The sequence below is a fragment of the Vicia villosa genome, linkage group LG5 (assembly GCF_029867415.1).
Source record: "Vicia villosa cultivar HV-30 ecotype Madison, WI linkage group LG5, Vvil1.0, whole genome shotgun sequence".
Classification (NCBI taxonomy): Eukaryota; Viridiplantae; Streptophyta; class Magnoliopsida; order Fabales; family Fabaceae; genus Vicia; species Vicia villosa.
Window position 1 is genome coordinate 120,863,834 of NC_081184.1, and position 21,736 is coordinate 120,885,569.

The 21,736-nt window shown below is 37.0% G+C and overlaps 1 protein-coding gene across 1 annotated transcript; it reads left to right on the forward strand.

Moving 5' to 3' along the window:
• The first annotated feature begins 523 nt into the window (after window positions 1–523).
• On the forward strand, window positions 524–1,397 carry LOC131605294 (protein FAR1-RELATED SEQUENCE 5-like). Its single transcript, XM_058877667.1, has 2 exons — window positions 524–1,092; window positions 1,175–1,397. Exons 1-2 carry the CDS (start codon window positions 524–526, stop codon window positions 1,395–1,397), a joined length of 792 nt encoding a protein of 263 aa, XP_058733650.1.
• Window positions 1,398–21,736: the final 20,339 nt, after the last annotated feature.

Genomic DNA, 21,736 nt, shown 5'->3' on the forward strand with positions numbered 1-21,736 from the left:
CTTTAGCAAATTTTTTGGTACCTTTTTAGGCCGATATCGGAAATTACTTGATTTTAACAAATTTATGGTATTCATATACCAGAAATTTTAAATTTCCGGTGCGATTTATCGGAGATTTTAAAAATTACGGTACATTTACAAAACTCATTACCCCATACCGGAAATTTCTCCCTGTACTGAAAATTCCAAATTTTCAGTGTGTACCGGAAATTTAATTAAAACTTGAAAATTTTCGTTATGGCAGATGAAGTTTTATATCTTTGCGGTCCTGAATTGGCAGCTTCAGCTTCTTCTACGGATTCATGCAGTGATCTTACGCAGTACTTTGTGACAGATACAATATGTTTACTTTACTTCATACAGTCTGTTTTTATAAATTGATGCAGTTATCTAATAGTAATAGTACGTTTTTGTGAATATCAGATTATTGAATCTCGAGATAAGGTTCTAGAATGGGCACGTGCTATTGGAAAAAAATCATGGTATTGTTGTTGTTACAATCCGATCTGATTCTGCTAATGGAATGCGAGAGAGGAATGATAAATTGATTATGGGCTGTGATAGAGGAGGAAATTACAAAAAGAAACATGAAGATGCAACCCCTTCTAATGATAATTCTACTATGAGGCTTAGATGTCCATTTAGGCTGAGATCTGTTCCGAGTGGTATTGGTTGGAAGGTGGTGGTTAAATGTGGGATGCATAATCATATACTAGATAAGGATATGTTAGGTCATGACATATTGGGCCGTCTAAAAGATGATGAAAGAAAGTTTGTGAATGACATGACGAAGTACAATATGGCACCAAGGTACATCGTGTCTGCTTTGAAAGACAAAGACCCAGAAAATCTCACGAGTATTACCCATATATACCGAGCTAGAGCAACATACAGACTGGGCAAAAGAGGTGCAGTAACTGAAATGCAAATGTTATTGAGCCTTATTCACCAAGAGAAATACATGTGTTGGTCTAGAAATAAGGAGAATTCAGATATTGTGGCTGATATCTTATGGACACACCCTGACTCTATCAAGTTGTTGAATATGTTTCCTCTAGTGTTGATTTTTGATTGCACGTACAAGACAAATAGGTAAGAATTTTAATTTTAATTTCTCCCATCTTAAAAATATGTCGAGTGATTTGGTTGCTGAATGCATTTTTAAATCGTGTAGGTACCGACTACTACTGCTTGAGATTGTTGGTGTTATATCAATAAAATTGACGTTTTCAGTTGCTTTTGCATATTTGGAACATGAAAGAGAGGAGAACTTCACATGGGCACTAAAGAGGCTTAAGGAGTTGTTCTATTCTGAGAAGTTGCTACCAGATGTCCTGGTGACGGACCGGGAACTTGCATTAATGAATGCCAGTTGCTACCACATGGGTGTTAGCTGAAGATTTCGACACCACCTTCGAAGTCATTTGATTCGAAGAAAGGATGGCCTTTAAAAGGATATCTCTAAGTTATTATGAGTCAGGAAGTTTTTGAGTCGAAGCAAATCTGAATAACTCCTCTTCGAAGTATAAGGGGTAAAAGACTTAGAATATTCTGACATATTACAATTACACTGCTTCGCGTTGAAGCGCTTCGAGCGGGAGGTTTTGAATTTTAAAACGCCTTCGTTTGAAATCAAAAGAGACACGTGGAACGCTAGGAATTCAAAGTGCATGCAAAAGAAAGACGTGGCATTTTATTAGAGTATGACCATTAGGGTCGAATTAGTATAAATAAGGGTCTTAATGGTAGGATCCAAGTGTGTTCATTTTGTACAAATCACTCAAGTATCAAGCGTAAGAGAAAGAGTTTTCGCTGAGAAATGTACGTGTAACACCGTTATACTTTCAAAATTTATCTTTCGTTTTATAAGAACAAAGTCATTTAAATTCTTTTACATTTCTTCGTCGAATTATTTATATTTACAATCTAATCATTTCGAATTACTTTCTGCAATTTCTTTTGTTGCATTGTATTTCACATTATTTTACATCAAGTCATAGATTAGGACATTTTCTTTAAAAGCAAAACCCAGAAATATGAGTTCGACTATCTTAAAAGACACATTTTCGACACATGTGCATGTCAGCTCGCCGGTTACCAGATTCTAGGCATACATATATATACCTTTGGAATCTATTCATGTGTTTTGGACGAAATTGCAAATTTCAGAATATGAGGTGAGTCCTTACGAGAGCAAGTGGGATTTAGAAGAGGAGTGCGAAGAGTTGAAGCGACAATTTAGTACTATGGATATTGTGGGTTAAAGGGCGTTGAAGAAAAAAGTTTGTGATCTTGCCTATCCAGCCACATCTTCAATGTGTTCACCGTCGGTGAAATACAAACCAAAGAGAGGAGTTAAGAAGATTAGAAAAGGTGAGGAAAGTAATGTGCATCGTGATCCAAGTTAGTGGGAATATGATGATGCTTTGTTGGGGAGTCAGACTACAAAGAGATCATGCACACAACCAAGTGGGAGTCAATCGTCAACCATGTCGATTGGTAAGCAACCTTCTACCAATTCTGCAAAAGCCAAGTACTTATCACAGTTTCTTGTTTTCTATCATCCATACATCGATGACATTGTTGATGTTGAACCACATGGAAATTGTGGTTTCCGTTGTATTTCATCTGCATTAGGATTAGGGAAGATGCATGTTATGATGTTCGAAGACAATTGCATACTCAAATCCAGCAACACACAGATTTGTTTTTCAAGTTGTTCTATGAAACTGTCTCTGATGTTAGTAATTCATTACTCGTAAAACAATTGGGTGTTCAGGGTAAGGAGAAATGGATGACGATTCCCGATATGGGTTACCCTATTGCTTCTAAATACAATGTTGTATTTGTTTCTCTTTCCATGTTAATGAACATGACATTTTCCCGCTTCTCATAGCTCTACCCCCATACACGAGTCGACATACAATCATTGTTGTTGGTTTTGCCAACCGTAATCATTGGGTTCAGGTGAAGTTGAGATCTGATAGTCCACTGCCTCCCGTCACTGATCGTATGAGGAAGAATTATTCTAATAATGCAAAAGCATGAGAATCAGCATATGCGGGTCGGTTCAGACACAGGGAAAAATTGCCTAGGAAGTCAGACATTGGGAAGAATTGTTCTAATGATGCAAAAACTGTAGTTTTGTTGTAATGCATCTATGTATGACATTTATTCTATTTATATATTAAGACGGTTAGTTATTTCTACATGTATTTTATTCAAGTTTTTTAAAAAAATTAAGTCCCAGTATTACTGAAAATTTGAAATTTCAGGTAATTTTATAAACTGAAGTCACACCGGAAATTTCAAGTTTCTGGTAAAATTTCTGATACCGGATATTTTAAATTTCTGGTATGTTTCTAAGTGATGAAACACACCGGATATTTAAAATATCCGGTATGTATCATCTGGCGCGGTAACTAGGTAATTTCAACAAAATTTCTGGTATCTATTTGAAAATTTCGGTACGGAACCGAAAATTTACAAAAATCGGTATTTTACAGGGGTTATATGGTAAAAATGTACCCCTTGGGGGGGGTAGAATGCATAGTATGGGGGTGACATGTAGATTTCTCTCTACTTAGGTTTGTTTGACCCACTTCGACTTTAGAGAGACAGCAAGAAGTAGTATTTGGATTCCGTGCCCAACTTCCGCAGTCTTTTTCTCTCTCTGCATTTTTCGTTTCTATTTCATGTATCATGTTCATTTCTCAATTTCTCATTATTTTTTCACCTCAAGGGTTTTTCTCTCCTCTCACTTTCTTTCTTCTTACCTTCGATTCTATACTTTTTCCCTTTTTAAAAAAAAAATTATTTTCCCTCTCAATTCCTCTTCATTGGATCCTTAAGTGGGATCCTTGTCGCCCAATAAGGCGATCAATCACTGCATCTTTATGTGGGATCTTTTCATCCCAATGAGGCGATCAATCGTTGGATCCTTAGGTAGGATTCTTGTCGTCTAATGAGGCGATTAATTGATGGATCTTTAAGTGAGATCCTTTCCGTCCAATGAGGCGATCAATCGATAATTCCTTAAGTATGGTTCTTGTTGTGTAATGAGGTGATCAATTGTTGGATCCTTAAGTGAGGATCCTTGTTGCCCAATGAGGGGATCAATCATTGGATCCTTAAATGGGTTCCTTGTTGTCCATCGAGGCGATCAAGTTTGTCGAATCCTAAAGTGGGATCTTTGTCGCCCAATAAGGCGATCAAACAATGGTAGGGATGGCAACGAGTCGGGTGCGGGTGCGGTTTTCACACTACCTAAACCCGCACCTGAACCCGAACCCAAACCCAAATGTTGTTTGGGTTGCAAAATAACACCCACGCCCACACCCATTGGGTTCGGGTTTTTTTCACCCAAATCCGAACCCGCAACAAAAAACATAAAATACATTTTTCCTACAACTTTTCAATATATATATATATATAAGCGGGTGTAATTTCGGGTTTCGGGTGCGGGTTTCACACTACCCAAACCCGCACCTGCACCCGAACCCAAACCCAAACCCAGTCAACTTGAGATTTCACACGTTGACTCGGGTTCGAGTGCGGTTGGGCCCCGCGGGTGCGAGTCTACTTGCCATCCCTAATCATTGGACTTTTTCTTAATGATCCTTGCCGCTCTAAGAGGCGAATACATCATTAAACTATCGTAAGAGGATCCTTGACGCCTTAATTGATTACTCAATTCCACACACAATGAATAATGTACATGATAGATAGGGCTGGTCAAAAAAATCCATAGAACTGTACTGAACCACAGAACCAAACCGAACCGTTGTTAAAAAACTGAACCATTCTCTTTGGTTTATGAACCGAACCAATGTTTGTCAAACAGTTCGATAACCAAACTGAACCGTTAACCGAATCAAAGTTTACTGAACGGAACCACTATTAACTAACCATATTTATGATATGGTATTTAGGGGTGTTCGCGGGCCGGTTTGGTTCGGTTTTGAGAGAATCCGATACCCAAACCAATTAAAATTAAATGGATTGGTTTGGATTGAATTTACAAATTATTGCGATAAAGCCCAAACCAAACCGATCCGAGAAACAACAGATTGGTTTGGGTTGGATTGATCGGGTAGATAAAATAAATGCAAAAATATTTTTAAAAAATAACTTATTTACAAAAATTAATTTTTCATAATATTATAAAAAATATAATATTAATAGTGTTCAAATTTAATTATACTAGAAATTTTTCTCTAATAGATTCAAAAATACCTAACAAGAAAAATATCTAAGATTAAGACTTATGAATCTATAACTAGTTATTTGAATTAATATGATAATGAATGTGTTTCATAATTTTATGTTCATTTATCATATTACACTATCAATTTTCTAATAACGAATTAAAATAGCATAACTTGTCCACACACAACATTTTATTTTTTTCTTATTGAAGTTGAATGCTTGGTAGTAATTTTCATGATAATTGATTATGGTTGGTTTGGGTTGGGCTTGCGGGTAGAAAACTGAAAATCCGATGCCCGAACCGATTGTCATTGAATTTCATTGGTTTGGTTCGGTTCTTGCCCGAACTGAAAAAATATCCAACCCAAACACTATGGTTTGGTTCGGATTCTGGTTTGGTTCGGATTTACCCGAACCAATGAACACCCCTAATGGTATTAGTTGGTTATTGGTTATGTTAGAACTTTGGTTCATGATATTTTCTCCAAATTAACTTTTTAAATATTAAAAGTTAATTTTTTTAAAAATTATTTTTAATAGTAATAGTATTAAATTTCTTATATGTTGTTGATAAGTATGGTAAAAAAATAAACTGAACCTAAAGATAAATTATTTTTCATGTAAATTTTACTGGTCCTTCTCTTGCATTTGTTAAAGCTTCCAATGAAATTTACAAGGAAGCAGAGATATTGTATCCAATAGCAATAGCAGTTCAGTTTCGGTAGATGCACCGAAATTGAAATTGATTAATTTGTCTAGAAAATTAATCTATATAAATAATATTACGTCTATTAATATTTTATTTTATATGATTTTTAATTTTTTAAATAAATTTATGATTTTAATTTCAATAGATTTGAATTTAAATATTATAGGTTATATATTAGTGGTAAAAAATTACTTACAAAAATAGTTTTAAAAAGTTTTAAATGATTTTTAATTAAAAAATTCAATAAAAACATAATAGGTTTTATTCACCATACAAGTGGTTCTCTTAAAATATGGTTACTAATAGTTTGGTACGGTTCAGAATTAAGAACCGATATACTGAACCAAATTATTTGGTTCAGTTCAGTTCTTAACAAATTTAAATGGTTTGGTTCGGTTCTTACAATCTTCTATTATGGTTCAGTTTGGTACAATTTGGTTTTCCTAATGAACTATACCATGATCAGCCCTAATGATAGAAATAATTTAAATCACCTAGACAATGTTTGAGGTAATCACTTCAAAAAGAACTTCACCTAAAGTCTCGCCTAAAGGACGCAACTAAAGTCTGGCTTAAGGGTTTTAACTTAAAGTCTTGTTTAAGGGTATGATAAAAGCCCTTCCTAAGTGGCCCAATACCTCGCATGGGATACTTAAAGTTTCATCAGTCGGGCTAAACATATAATCTCGTAAGAGGGACTTAGAGTCTCACCGAATATATTCATCTAAACTCCTCGCCTGAGAGACTTGAAGTTTCATCAGTCGGTCTAAACATATAATCTCATATAAGGGACTTGGATTCCCATTGAACATGATCAATCTAAATACCTTGCACGAGAAACTTGAAGTGTCATCAATCGAGCTAAACATATAATCTTGTCTGTGAAGGATAGAAAAACACTTAGAAAGGGGGGGGTTTGAATAAGTGTAGCTTTAAAAAACTTGACAGATAAAAATAAATTGCACAGTTATTTTTATCCTGGTTCGTTGTTAACTAAACTACTCCAGTCCACCCCCGCAGAGATGATTTACCTCAACTGAGGATTTAATCCACTAATCGCACGGATTACAATGGTTTTCCACTTAGTCAGCAACTAAGTCTTCCAGAGTCTTCTGATCACACACTGATCACTCCAGGAACAACTGCTTAGATACCCTCTAAGACTTTCTAGAGTATACTGATCCACACGATCACTCTAGTTACAACCTGCTTAGATAACCTCTAAGACTTCCTAGAGTATTCTGATCCACACGATCACTCTAGTTCCTTACAACTTAATGTAATCAATTCTAAGAGTATTACAATTGCTTCTTAAAAGCTATAATCACAAACTGTGATATTTCTCTTAACGTTTAAGCTTAATCTCACTAATATATTACAACAGCAATGTAGTGAGCTTTGATGAAGATGAAGATTCTGAGTTTTGAATTTGAACAGCGTTTCAGCAAGTTAATTGTTTTGCAAATCGTCAGAAATGTTAACCTTGCTTCTCATCAGAACTTCATATTTATAGGCGTTGGAGAAGATGACCGTTGAGTGCATTTAATGCTTTGCGTGTTCCGTACAGCATCGCATTTAATGTTATACGCTTTTGTCAACTACCTCGAGCCTTGTTCACGCTGTGTCTACTGACGTAGCCTTTAGTAGCTTTTAACGTTCCTTTTGTCAGTCAGCGTAGCTTGCCACTTGTACTTCCTTCTGATCTGATGTTTGTGAATACTACGTTTGAATATCATCAGAGTCAAACAGCTTGGTGCAAAGCATCTTCTGATCTTCTGACCTTGAAGTGCTTCTGAGCGTGATACCATCAGAACTTCAGTGCTTCTGTTCTCTCGTTCTTCTGATGCTTCCATAGACCCATGTTCTGATTCTGCTTCGACCATCTTCTGATGTCTTGCCAGACCATGTTCTGATGTTGCATGCTGAACCCTTTGAGACAAAGCTTCTGAGCGCTGAATTATGCATACTCTTTATATATTTCCTGAAAAGGAAATTGCATTGGATTAGAGTACCATATTATCTTGAGCAAAATTCATATTATTGTTATCATCAAAACTAAGATAATTGATCAGAACAAATCTTGTTCTAACAATCTCCCCCTTTTTGATGATGACAAAAACATATATAAATGATATGAATTTGCGATCAGAAAGAACAGACAGCAAAAAGACAAATTACACAGCTATAGCATAAGCATATGAATATGTCTCCCCCTGAGATTAACAATCTCCCCCTGAGATAAATAATCTCCCCCTGAAATAAATACTCGAAGAACTTTATTAAAAGACTTCCCTGATTATTTCGGTAGAGACGATCACATAAGCTTCTTTCTTTAGAGAATTCATAGCTTCTGACTTCTGCTTCCATTGGACAGCTTCAGAACTAGAATTTCTTTAGATCCCTAGAACACTCACAGCTTCTGATTCCTGCTTCCATCTAGGACAGCTTCAGAACTTGAATTTCTTTGATCTTCTGAACATTCACAGCTTCTGACTTCTGCTTCCATCTAGGACAGCTTCAGAACTTGAATTTCTTTGATCTTCAGAACATTCACAGCTTCTGATTTCTGCTTCCATTTAGGACAGCTTCAGAACTTGAGTTTTCTGGATCTTTAGAACATTCACAGCCTTCTGATTTCTGCTTCCCTCGGATAGCTTCAGAGCTTTGAATTTCTACCAACATCACTTCATGCTAGATTTGTATCAGAACATTGTTGAATGTACCAGAGCATCATCAGAGCATCTCTACATCCTGAAATGTTACAGAACAAAAACTAAACGACAAAAGTCAGCATGAACGAGTCAGAACATAAAATGTATATTAGAACACATTATATGTATCAGAGCCATATAGGCTAAAATAATGTATCAGAGCAAATAGAATTTTGTCAGAGCAAATAGACAAATATGGATCAAATTCTATTATCAGTGCTTCTGATTTCTTCTTCTTTCTTGCTTCTGATTTCTGAAGCTTGACAGCACTCAGCTTGCTTCAGTTTCCATGAGCTTCTTATGATTTTGCTTCTGTGTTTGCTTTGAAGATTCTCTTCACTTCTTTATACCTGCAAAACACTTAAAACCATATAGAACTTGCAGTTCTTGTCAGTAAATGTGTGGGAGCTTTACCCAGCAACTGATAGATTAATCAAATCATTTATCATTTATCTTCTCCCCCTTTTTGTCATATCATCAAAAAGCAAAAAATATTCAAAGAATAAAACGACAAATAAAATCACTGGAATGTAAAAGCAAAGAAACTTTTCATTGATAATCAAAAGATATTACAAGAGGGGAATGCAGGAAAACAGATGCAACAAGGAAAGAAAACTACAAAGACCAAAGCCTAAGACCCTAGCTAAGACAAAATCTGTGCCAGCATGCCATGAAGGAGTGAAACGCATCATTGACTGCTTCTTGGGCTTCCAGGCGAGGGGTCAGGGAGACTTGGTTCTGATGCAGATCTTCCACAATCTTTATCAGAGACAACATTCTCAGCAGGTGAAGAGATTTCTTTGGAATGGGTTGAGGGGGAGGAAAGGTTGAATGAGGAGGAAGTTGAGTCTTGAAGGAAACAAGATGAGGAAGAGGATGGAGATGATGGAGGGCTTTCACCAGGGGGTTGAAACACACGTCTAGAATAGTTTCCAGATAACATTGCTTCGAATGGATTCACCTTGAGAGGATCATAGGTGATCTTTATCTTTTTGGGTTTGGAAGGAGATGTTTCAACAGCTTTTCTCTTTTTGTTTTGATCATTTTCATGGTTTCCTGGGCTTGATGAAGAGTTCATGATGGATTTGCAGATAATGAACAGCTAGGGTTTGATATGAATGCAAAAAGATAGAGAAGGAAAACAAAGACAAAGTGTAATAGAGAAAATATAAGAGGGAAGGAGAAGCGTTTGAAGAGTATTTAAAAGAAAAATAAAAAGAAACAAATGATGAATAGCATTTAATGTTACGTGACATGAGGAGAGATAATAAAGACAAATGAGGTGACTGGCACAGTTACCTATGGTCGGCGTCCCTTCAACTGCACGCGCGCTTATCCATAAACAGTAACGACAGGTTTACCATCCCGAGATAAAATGTTACAGCTGTTTTGCTTTAAAAGAGGTTCTGAATCAACTTAGACAATGAAACGTTAGTAATAACCGAATCATAATTTCTAAAAGATTTCAATCAGAACTTCTGATTAAAAAATCCACATTCATTTCAGAGGATACTCATACATAAGAACTTCTCATCTTCTCATTCTGGGCATAAATCCATACTGATGTTCTTCAGAATGAACTTAAACCTATCTTCAGCCAGGGGTTTTGTAAAGATATCAGCCCATTGATGGTCTGTATCAACAAAGTTTAAAGATATAACACCCTTCTGAACATAGTCCCTTATGAAATGATGTTTAATCTCAATATGTTTAGCCTTTGAATGAAGAATAGGATTCTTAGATAAACATATAGCAGAAGTATTATCACAGAATATAGGAATGTTACTCTCATATATCTGATAATCTTCTAACTGACTCTTCATCCAGAGCATCTGTGTACTGCAACCAGCAGCAGCGACATATTCTGCTTCTGTTGTTGATAGCGCAATAGTTGCTTGCTTCTTGCTATACCAAGAGATCAAATGACTTCCAAGAAATTGGCAACTTCCTGAAGTACTCTTTCTTTCAATTCTGTCTCCAGCATAGTCAGCATCGCAGAATTCTACTAAGTTGTATTCTTTAGATTTTCTGTAAACTAATCCAACATTAGTAGTACCTTTCAGATACCTTAGAATTCTCTTAACAGCAGTTAAATGAGATTCTCTAGGATCTGATTGGAATCTAGCACACAAACAAACACTGAACAGAATGTCAGGTCTAGAAGCAGTCAAATATAGAAGAGATCCAATCATACCTCTGTATAACTTCTGATCTACCTTCTTACTTACCTCATCCTTACCTAGGATGCATGTTGGATGCATAGGAGTTTTGGCTTCTTTGCAGTCTAGAAGATTAAACTTCTTCAGAAGTTCCTTCACATACTTGGTTTGGTGAACATACGTTCCTTCTGATGTTTGATTTATTTGTATTCCAAGGAAATACTTGAGTTCTCCCATCATGCTCATTTCAAACTCAGCCTGCATAGACTCAGCAAACTCCTTTCCAAGTGTAGCATTAGATGTTCCAAAAATAATATCATCTACATATATTTGACAAATTAAAATATCCCTTTTAAAGGTTTTACAAAAGAGAGTAGTGTCCACTTTTCCTCTAGTGAAACCATTATCCAGAAGGAAAGAACTTAAGCGTTCATACCAAGCTCTGGGAGCTTGTTTCAATCCATACAACGATTTCTTTAGTTTAAAAACATGATTAGGAGACATAGAGTCTTCAAAACCAGGAGGTTGATGGACATAAACTTCTTCATCTATATAACCATTTAAGAAGGCACTCTTAACATCCATCTGATAGAGAGTGATGTTATGTTGAGTGGCAAATGAAATTAATAGACGAATAGATTCTAACCTGGCCACTGGTGCAAAGGTTTCTGTATAGTCAATCCCTTCTTGCTGACTATAACCCTGAGCCACCAGTCTGGCTTTGTTCCTTACCACTTCACCTTTCTCACTGAGCTTGTTTCTGAAGACCCATTTTGTACCGATTATATTGAATCCATCTGGTCTAGGAACAAGATCCCAAACATCATTCCTTGTAAACTGATTCGGTTCTTCTTGCATAGCAATTATCCAGTCTGGATCTTCTAGAGCATGATCAACAGAAGTTGGCTCGATCAAAGATACAAGACCTAATTGACAGACTGCATTGTTCTTAAGGAATGCTCTTGTTCTGATTGGATCATCCTTCTTTCCAAGAATGACATCTTCTGAATGATCAGAGATGAGTTTGGATGATCTTCTGACAGGTGGTTCTTCAGAAATGCTTAGATTCTCCAGAGAAGCTGATACTTGATCTTCAGATTCTTTGCTTCTGAGAAGCTCTGCTTCTGATGCGTTGCTTCTTGGCTCAACAACTTCTGATATATCAATATCCCAATCTGCAAAATTATCAAACTGCTTTGGTTTTTCAGAACCAAGCTTATCATCAAACCTGATATTGATTGATTCTTCTACAACCAATGTTTCAGTATTGTATACTCTGTAGCCTTTTGAGCGTTCAGAATATCCAAGAAGAAAACATTTTTGAGCTTTGGAATCAAACTTACCAAGATGATCTTTAGTATTCAGAATAAAGCATACACATCCAAAAGGATGGAAATATGAAATGTTGGGCTTTCTATTCTTCCACAATTCATAAGGAGTCTTATTTAGAATAGGTCTGATAGAGATTCTATTCTGAATATAGCATGCAGTGTTTATTGCTTCTGCCCAGAAATGCTTAGCCATATTGGTTTCATTGATCATGGTTCTGGCCATTTCTTGCAGAGTCCTATTCTTTCGTTCTACAACCCCATTTTGCTGTGGAGTTCTAGGACAAGAGAAATCATGGGCAATACCATTTTCTTTGAAGAATTCTTCAAAGGATCTGTTCTCAAATTCACCACCATGATCACTTCTGACCTTTATGATTTTACACTCTTTTTCAGATTGAATCTGAATGCAGAAATCAAAGAACACTGAATGAGACTCATCCTTGTGTTTCAAGAATTTTACCCATGTCCAGCGGCTATAATCATCTACGATGACTAATCCATATTTCTTCCCTCTGACAGATGCTGTTTTGACTGGGCCAAACAGATCAATGTGCAAGAGTTCTAATGGCCTTGAGGTAGAAACAACATTCTTGGACTTGAATGCAGGTTTGGAGAACTTGCCCTTCTGACATGCTTCACAAAGAGCATCTGATTTGAATTTCAGATTAGGAAGTCCTCTGACAAGATCCAGTTTGTTAATCTGAGAAATCTTTCTCAAACTAGCATGACCTAATCTTCTGTGCCAGACCCACTGCTCTTCAGAAACAGACATAAGACAAGTCACCTTCTGACTCATAAGATCTTGCAGATCTGTCTTATAAATGTTGTTCTTCCTCTTGCCTGTAAATAGGATTGAGCCATCCTTCTGATTTACAGCCTTGCAAGACTCTTGATTAAAGATTATATCATAACCATTGTCACTCAATTGACTGATAGATAAGAGGTTATGTGTTAATCCTTCTACAAGAAGTACATTAGAAATGGAAGGAGAGTTACCAGACTTTATAGTTCCAGAGCCAATTATCTTGCCCTTCTGATCTCCTCCAAACTTGACTTCTCCTCCGGACTTAAGCACCAGGTCTTGGAACATAGACCTTCTTCCTGTCATGTGTCGTGAGCATCCAGAGTCCAGGTACCACGACATGTTGTGCTTTGTCCTTTTTGCAGCCAAGGATATCTGCAATAGGAATAATCTTATCCTTAGGTACCCACATCTTTTTGGGTCCTTTCTTGTTAGATTTTCTCAAGTTCTGATTGAACTTGGGTTTAACATTGTAAGCAATAGGAGGAACAACATGATAATTTTTAATGTGAGTTTCATGATATTTCCTAGTTTGTGTCACATGCTTTTTGGTGTGTGTTATGTGAAAACTTTGAGCATGTGAAGTGTGCCTAATATCATGGGAGTGGCCATACTTGAACTGATCATACAATGGCTTGTATGTGAATTTCATTTCATCAACAGGTTCAAGTTTGTATGGGGTTTCACCCTCAAAACCAATGCCGACTCTTTTGTTTCCAGACACAGCATATATCATAGAAGCTAGCTGACTTCTGCCAATACTTCTAGATAAGAACTTCCTGAGACTTAAATCATATTCTTTCAGAATATGGTTTAGACTAGGAGTGGATTTTTCTGAATCAGAAGGAGATCCAACATTATTGGATAATTTTAAAAGTTTTTCTTTTAATTCAGAATTCTCCAACTCAAGCTTCTTTGTTTCAAATTCAAATAGCTTTTTCAGCTTTTTGTATTTGAGACTAGTCTGAGACTTGAGTTCCAGAAGTTCAGTTAGACCGGAAACTAACTCATCTCTAGTAAGTTCAGAAAATACCTCTTCAGAATCTGATTCTGATGTAGATTCTGATTCGTCATCTTCTGTCGCCATCAGCGCACAGTTAGCCTGCTCATCTTCAGAGTCTGAATCATCTTCTGACTCATCCCAGGTTGCCATAAGACCTTTCTTCTTATGAAACTTCTTTTTGGGATTTTCCTTCTGAAGTTTTGGACATTCATTCTTGAAGTGTCCAGGCTCATTGCATTCATAGCACATGACCTTCTTCTTGTCAAATCTTCTGTCATCAGAAGATTCTCCACGTTCAAATTTCTTTGAACTTCTGAAGCCTCTGAACTTCCTTTGCTTGCTCTTCCAGAGTTGATTCAGTCTTCTGGAGATCAAGGACAGTTCATCTTCTTCTTCAGATTCTGATTCTTCAGGATCTTCTTCTCTGGCCTGAAAAGCGTTAGTGCATTTCTTGATATTGGATTTTAATGCAATAGACTTACCTTTCTTTTGAGGCTCATTTGCGTCCAGCTCTATTTCATGGCTTCTCAAGGCACTGATAAGCTCTTCCAGAGAAACTTCATTCAGATTCTTTGCAATCTTGAATGCAGTCACCATAGGACCCCATCTTCTGGGTAAGCTTCTGATGATCTTCTTTACGTGATCAGCCTTGGTGTATCCCTTGTCAAGAACTCTCAATCCAGCAGTAAGAGTTTGAAATCTTGAAAACATCTTTTCAATGTCTTCATCATCCTCCATCTTGAAGGCTTCATACTTCTGAATTAAAGCTAGAGCTTTAGTCTCCTTGACTTGAGCATTTCCTTCATGAGTCATTTTCAAGGACTCATATATGTCATAGGCCGTTTCCCTGTTAGATATCTTCTCATACTCAGCATGAGAGATAGCATTCAGCAAAACAGTTCTGCATTTATGATGATTCCTGAAAAGCTTCTTCTGATCATCATTCATTTCTTGCCTTGTCAGCTTTACGCCACTGGCATTTACTGGATGTTTGTAACCATCCATCAGAAGATCCCATAGGTCACCATCTAGACCAAGAAAGTAACTTTCCAGTTTATCTTTCCAGTATTCAACGTTTTCACCATCAAATACCGGCGGTCTAGTATAACCATTGTTACCGTTGTGTTGCTCAGCAGAGCCAGATGTAGATGCAGGTGTAGACTTTTCACTTTCATCAACCATCTTTTACTGAAGCGTTTTTCTCTTCCTGAATCTTTTCTAAACACGGTTAAGTGCTTGCACCTTAGAACCGGCGCTCTGATGCCAATTGAAGGATAGAAAAACACTTAGAAAGGGGGGGGGTTTGAATAAGTGTAGCTTTAAAAAACTTGACAGATAAAAATAAATTGCACAGTTATTTTTATCCTGGTTCGTTGTTAACTAAACTACTCCAGTCCACCCCCGCAGAGATGATTTACCTCAACTGAGGATTTAATCCACTAATCGCACGGATTACAATGGTTTTCCACTTAGTCAGCAACTAAGTCTTCCAGAGTCTTCTGATCACACACTGATCACTCCAGGAACAACTGCTTAGATACCCTCTAAGACTTTCTAGAGTATACTGATCCACACGATCACTCTAGTTACAACCTGCTTAGATAACCTCTAAGACTTCCTAGAGTATTCTGATCCACACGATCACTCTAGTTCCTTACAACTTAATGTAATCAATTCTAAGAGTATTACAATTGCTTCTTAAAAGCTATAATCATAAACTGTGATATTTCTCTTAACGTTTAAGCTTAATCTCACTAATATATTACAACAGCAATGTAGTGAGCTTTGATGAAGATGAAGATTCTGAGTTTTGAATTTGAACAGCGTTTCAGCAAGTTAATTGTTTTGCAAATCGTCAGAAATGTTAACCTTGCTTCTCATCAGAACTTCATATTTATAGGCGTTGGAGAAGATGACCGTTGAGTGCATTTAATGCTTTGCGTGTTCCGTACAGCATCGCATTTAATGTTATACGCTTTTGTCAACTACCTCGAGCCTTGTTCACGCTGTGTCTACTGACGTAGCCTTTAGTAGCTTTTAACATTCCTTTTGTCAGTCAGCGTAGCTTGCCACTTGTACTTCCTTCTGATCTGATGTTTGTGAATACTACGTTTGAATATCATCAGAGTCAAACAGCTTGGTGCAAAGCATCTTCTGATCTTCTGACCTTGAAGTGCTTCTGAGCGTGATACCATCAGAACTTCAGTGCTTCTGTTCTCTTGTTCTTCTGATGCTTCCATAGACCCATGTTCTGATTCTGCTTCGACCATCTTCTGATGTCTTGCCAGACCATGTTCTGATGTTGCATGCTGAACCCTTTGAGACAAAGCTTCTGAGCGCTGAATTATGCATACTCTTTATATATTTCCTGAAAAGGAAATTGCATTGGATTAGAGTACCATATTATCTTAAGCAAAATTCATATTATTGTTATCATCAAAACTAAGATAATTGATCAGAACAAATCTTGTTCTAACAGTCTGGGGGACTTGAAGTCTCCACTGAACATGATCATCTAAACATCTTGGCTGATAGACTTTCGAGCCTCATCAGTCAGGCTCAACATATAATCTTGACTAAGGGACTTAAAGTTTTCTCGTGTGAGATCTAGCCTAAAAGTTTCACCTAAAAGACACGACTAAAGTCTAGCTAAGAGACTTAACTTAAAGTCTTGTTTGAGGGCCTGATAGAAGTCCTGCCCGAGTGGCTCAATGCCTCGCCCGAGGGACTTGGACTACTCTGGGATAACTAAAGTCTCGCCCTAATGGACTTGATTAATTCTTGCTTAAGAGACTTAGTCTTGTCTAAGGGATTGATAGAAGTTCCGCCCGAGAGGGTGAATACCTCGCCTGAGGGGCTTACTGTCTCATCAGTCAAGCTTCATATTACTTCGTCTAAGGGACTAAGATTCCCAGGCTATCCAACTTCTTGTATAAAGGACTTAGAGTTCCTCGGGCGTGATCTCGTATAAAGTCTCTCCTAAGAAACTCAAGTTATAAGTCTTACTCAATAGACTCAACTATTAAGTCTCGCCTAAGAGACTCAGCGATTCCATCTCGCCTAAGAAACTCAACTAATAAGTCTAGCTTAAGAGACTCGACTATTAAGTCTTGCCTAAGAGACTCAATTATTAAGTCTCCCCAAAGAGACTCGATGATTAAGTCTCGCCTGAGGGACTCGTTGTAAGCCCTCATCAAGAAAATCCCACTTGAGATAGTTTTGTATAATGAGAGCCTTAAAAATATGAGCATTCTTATGAATCACTTTGGCCTTTACTAAGTTCTCGTGCTTAAGGGACTATATAATTTTATATTTGGCATGTTCTTATAAGAAGTGCCAAAAAAAGGACTAGCACCCAAAGGAGGCTAGAACCCAAAGAAGGGAACGAGCCCCCAAGGCTAGCACCTGGTCACCCACGGGCTAACACGTGGTCATCCATGGCTAGCGCCTACTAGCCCAACGAGGGCATAAGGCACTATATTATACTTAGGTTAAGATATCTAGTCCAAAGAGCCAGTCAAAAGAGGATCACTTTCTTCATGATTCTAAGAAGAACATGTCTTCCTTTGACTATGTTCCTAGTCATGGATCTAGGGCATAACTGCCCACTAACTCTACACCCCAAGACCCAAGAGAGCCTATATAAATACTTTTCCCACAAGGGGAGAAAGAGACATATCTTAATTCATACACATAATTACACCCTAAGTCATATCGCTCATAAAAAATCATCTCTCATATGATCACACCCCTTAAAAACTTATACTTAAACACATTCCATCCACAGGGTCTCTCACCTCACATGAGCAGAACTCCTAAACCGCTATAAAACACCATCATACAAGGCTACTCACCGTCGTGGATGTAGCGGGGAAAAATCTGATATCGAAGCCATGGGATTGACTCGAATCAATATTCCGTTTGAAATCGTCACCGCGCTTTATTTTTTCAAAGGAAAAGGGAAAAGAACGTAAAACCCAAAGTTTTGTTTTTAAAACAAGAAAGAGAACTCAGGTTCGGGTGTTGATTATATGAGGGGGAGGTTTAAAGCACCCCTCATATCCGTGGTACTCCACGGGAACCTTTTTGAAAATCTGTGTGTGTGTGTGCTAAAAAGGGTTTGTTTTATTTTTTTAAAATAAGATCGGCAAAGCGTTAAGCCTTGTGCCTACATACCTCCTCGGTGCAATGGAGAAGTCAGAGCTAATGTAGTTCCGCTTTTGGGAAAAACGTTTTAAAAACGAATAAACACTTTGTTGTCGTTGGAGAGAAATACTCAGCCATTGATCTTGAGCATGAGAACAAACAAGTTCTTTGCATCGCAAATGAAAGAAGGGCGCCAACTCGGATAAAATCAACGAGTATGCCACTAGCTCTCTCACGCGGAAAAGATCTCGTTATTATCAATCAATTTCAAAATCGTGGGGTATAACCACTCGTTTCGACAATTAACGGTGTCTAAACTTTTGAAGAAAGCCACTAAGGGCGAAAGATATTTTTTTAAGAAAAAGGTTTTGAAAAGGTTTGCAAACATAAGAATATTTTGGAAAAAGGGAGGAGATTTTGAAAATTTAAGAATGGGAGGAGATGAAGAGGCTAACCTAGTGCATAAAATAAAAGCTAAGGAAAGAAACGGTCTAACCAAATAAGAAGCCAACACTTGACATTAAAAGCCAAGGTAGTTTTCCCATCCTTTGGATTTATCAATACCAACACATTAACACTTGGGGATCCAGATGAACTTATTGTCTTAGCACCACTTTGCATTAAGCACGTTAAAATTCTGACGAAAATCGGGCAGAGTAACGGCTGTTTTTGGGTAAAATCCTTATATCAATGCCTTGGAATTAACCATCAAGGGCTTTCAAGGAAATACCTGCACACATAAACATACAACAGAACAATGCCAGACAGACAGAACAATCACAGGGTAGTAATAGAATGAGTCCAGAGGTACTAGGTCCATAAGTCCGAATCTCCAAAGTGCTAGGGATAGTAACCGATGGTCCAAAGAGAGCCTTATGTATTTTTTAGATTTTGGTTATTTATTAGTGTTTTAGCGAAAAAGTAAAGTATGGTCCAAGTGGACAAAAGAAAAAATACGGAAGCATAAACATATGTCCAAGTGGACAAAGAGAAAATGACGGAAAGTAAATATGATGAAATGATAAAGTAAAGCGATAAAGCGAGAAATATAAAGAGCGGTAATATAAAGAGCGGTATAGTAAAGGTGCGGAAATTAAAGTTAGTTGTTAAGTGTTAAAGATAACCATCTTGAAACTTGTCAAGTATGTTATCAAAGTTAGTAGGAAGATCTATGGTGAGTGAATGATGTACTCGGATTTAAATTCAATGGGGTTTATCAGAAGCTTGATAAAATCATAGCGACTACACGATAAAAACCTCCACAAGTCTTAAATCAACCGCATACAATTCTCTTCCATATTTGATCTTTTTTATTCGGGACACGAAATATTGCGCTATGTTAAGCAGATCGCCAAGTGATTTATGTAGAAATCACCCTACAACGAGGCCGGTCAAAACTTTATGTGCTAATGCACGCGAAAAGAACGATATGTAGATCGCCTTCCGAAAGCAATACCGCACGAAAAGAAAATAGGTAACGATCTAGTCTTTACTAAGAATCCATAAGAATTCTCAAAGTATTAAGACTTTCATCGATCAAAAGAAAAAAGGAGAAGGAGAAGATAAAATGCATAAAGATAATCAACTCACACTATCATTAATATCATTCATCTAATATTATGGATTTGGTTCTTTCAAACCTATCAACATCCTAGATCCAATGATATTAATGAAATGGAGGAAGAAAAATAAAATTCACAAAAGATAATCAACTCACACTATCATTAATATCATTCATCTAATATTATGGATTAGGTCATTTCAAACCTATCAACATCCTAGATCCAATGATATTAATGAAGTGGAGGAAGTAGGAAGCCAAAACAAGCATAAAAAAGGCAAAAAACACATTCTGCCTTACTGGAAATCGATTTACCTCTGTAGGAAATCGATTTCCTGAATGCAGAGTTCAGTTCTGGCGCAAAAAACAGAGTGGAAATCGATTTCCCTCTGTAGGAAATCGATTTCCTGCGCACAGTTTTAAAAAAAAACAGCATTATGAACTTTGAAACTTGATTTAGGCAAACATACAAACACCTTATGATCACATATCCATAGGAGCACGAATTTTCCATCAAATCACCATCAAATAGCACCAATATAGCATTAAAGATGCATTGAACACAAGCAACAAAGATCTACATCTTAGAGTTGAGGAATTTACCAATTCTTGAATTAAAGTGTTGAAGTAGCTTCAAGAACAAGCACAAAGTGTAGATCCTTCAAGTATGGAGATGAACAATCAAAGAAAAGAGTGAAACGTAGGAGGCTTAGTTCAAAATTAGCAAGATTCAATGTGAACCTTACTAATCTTATGAAAATGAACTTTGGGTGAGGGTTTTGGAAAGGGTGAGAAATGAATTTGCAAGCAATTTTTTGGCTCTCCAAGCTTAAGAAATGAGAGAGTAGAGGGCTCTATTTATAGAATTGGAGCAAGAGTAGTGGCAAATTGGTCTTTTTGTGTTTGGTGATTAACTTGTGTTTAATTGGTGATTAAAGTGGCAATTAAATGGTAAAAATGGTAAAATGAGGTTAAAGAGGGTTTAATGAATGAGTTAATTTTGATGAGGTGGAAAATTGATAAAATGATCAAATAAAAAAGGTGCCAAAATGATGTCAAGCTTCCCTCTTATATTTTTTTGAATTTGCGCACAGGAAATCGATTTCCCACAGGGGTAAATCGATTTCCACCTTCAAATTTTCAAAAATTGTTTTCTTGCACTGTTTTGATTTTTGCCCGATCTTTCACCTGTAAAATATAAACAAAAGAGACAAAACATATATTTTTGATTTCTGGTTAGTATAAACAAATAAAAAGGCTATAAATGCTCGATAATTCCCCTCAGAGATAATCACAGTATCAAAGATCAAGCTTCACAATGGTGCTCTTGATTGATGATTGAATGCAATTGATGTATGATCTTAGGGTCAAAAATTGGGGTATGACAGATGCCCCTATTTAAGTTTCTTCGATTTGGAGATACGATGATTGGAAATCTTCGTTTTGACAAAAATCGAAGAGACTTAAATATATAAAACACAATTTTTGAGCCTAAGATGCAATGCAATGTTAATGAATGCATGTGATGATAATAAAGCATAACAACACTGGGGGAATAACAAGTGATCCACTGGGGAAAACAAATGTCTTGCTATAACTCCGCTTGGGGAAACAAATGTCTTAGAAGTTCCACTGGGGAAGGCAAGACTTTGTTGGAGAGACGGAACTTTTGGTGGGAAAAGAAACTTCTCTGGGGAAAACACTTCGCGTCAGAGAGGTTATAGCATCCTCTTTCACTGGGGATGAGAAAAAGGGAACATCCTCTTTCACTGGGGATGAGAAAGTATGCATCCTGAATGCCAATCTTCCGTTAACAGAAATCACACCATCGTACCACTGATGATTGAAGGGATGTACTGCCGTACCACTGACGATAACACATACCAACGTTCCACTGTAGGCATGAAGAGAGATATACCACCGTTCCACTGATGATATATATAAAAAAAAGATAATTCATCGACGTACCACTGACGATAGCATATACCAACGTTCCACTGAAGGCATGAAGAAGAAATATACCACCGTACCACTGATGACATAGAAGGGAGATATACCACCGTACCACTGATGATATGAAGAGAGATATACCACCGTACCACTAAT

Excerpts from the sequence above, each read along its gene's own strand:
- LOC131605294 (XM_058877667.1), top strand. The coding sequence starts at position 524 with ATGCGAGAGAGGAATGATAAATTGATTATGGGCTGTGATAGAGGAGGA. Across the intron at positions 1,093-1,174 it reads TGCACGTACAAGACAAATAG|GTACCGACTACTACTGCTTG; the intron begins GTAAGAATTTTA and ends TAAATCGTGTAG.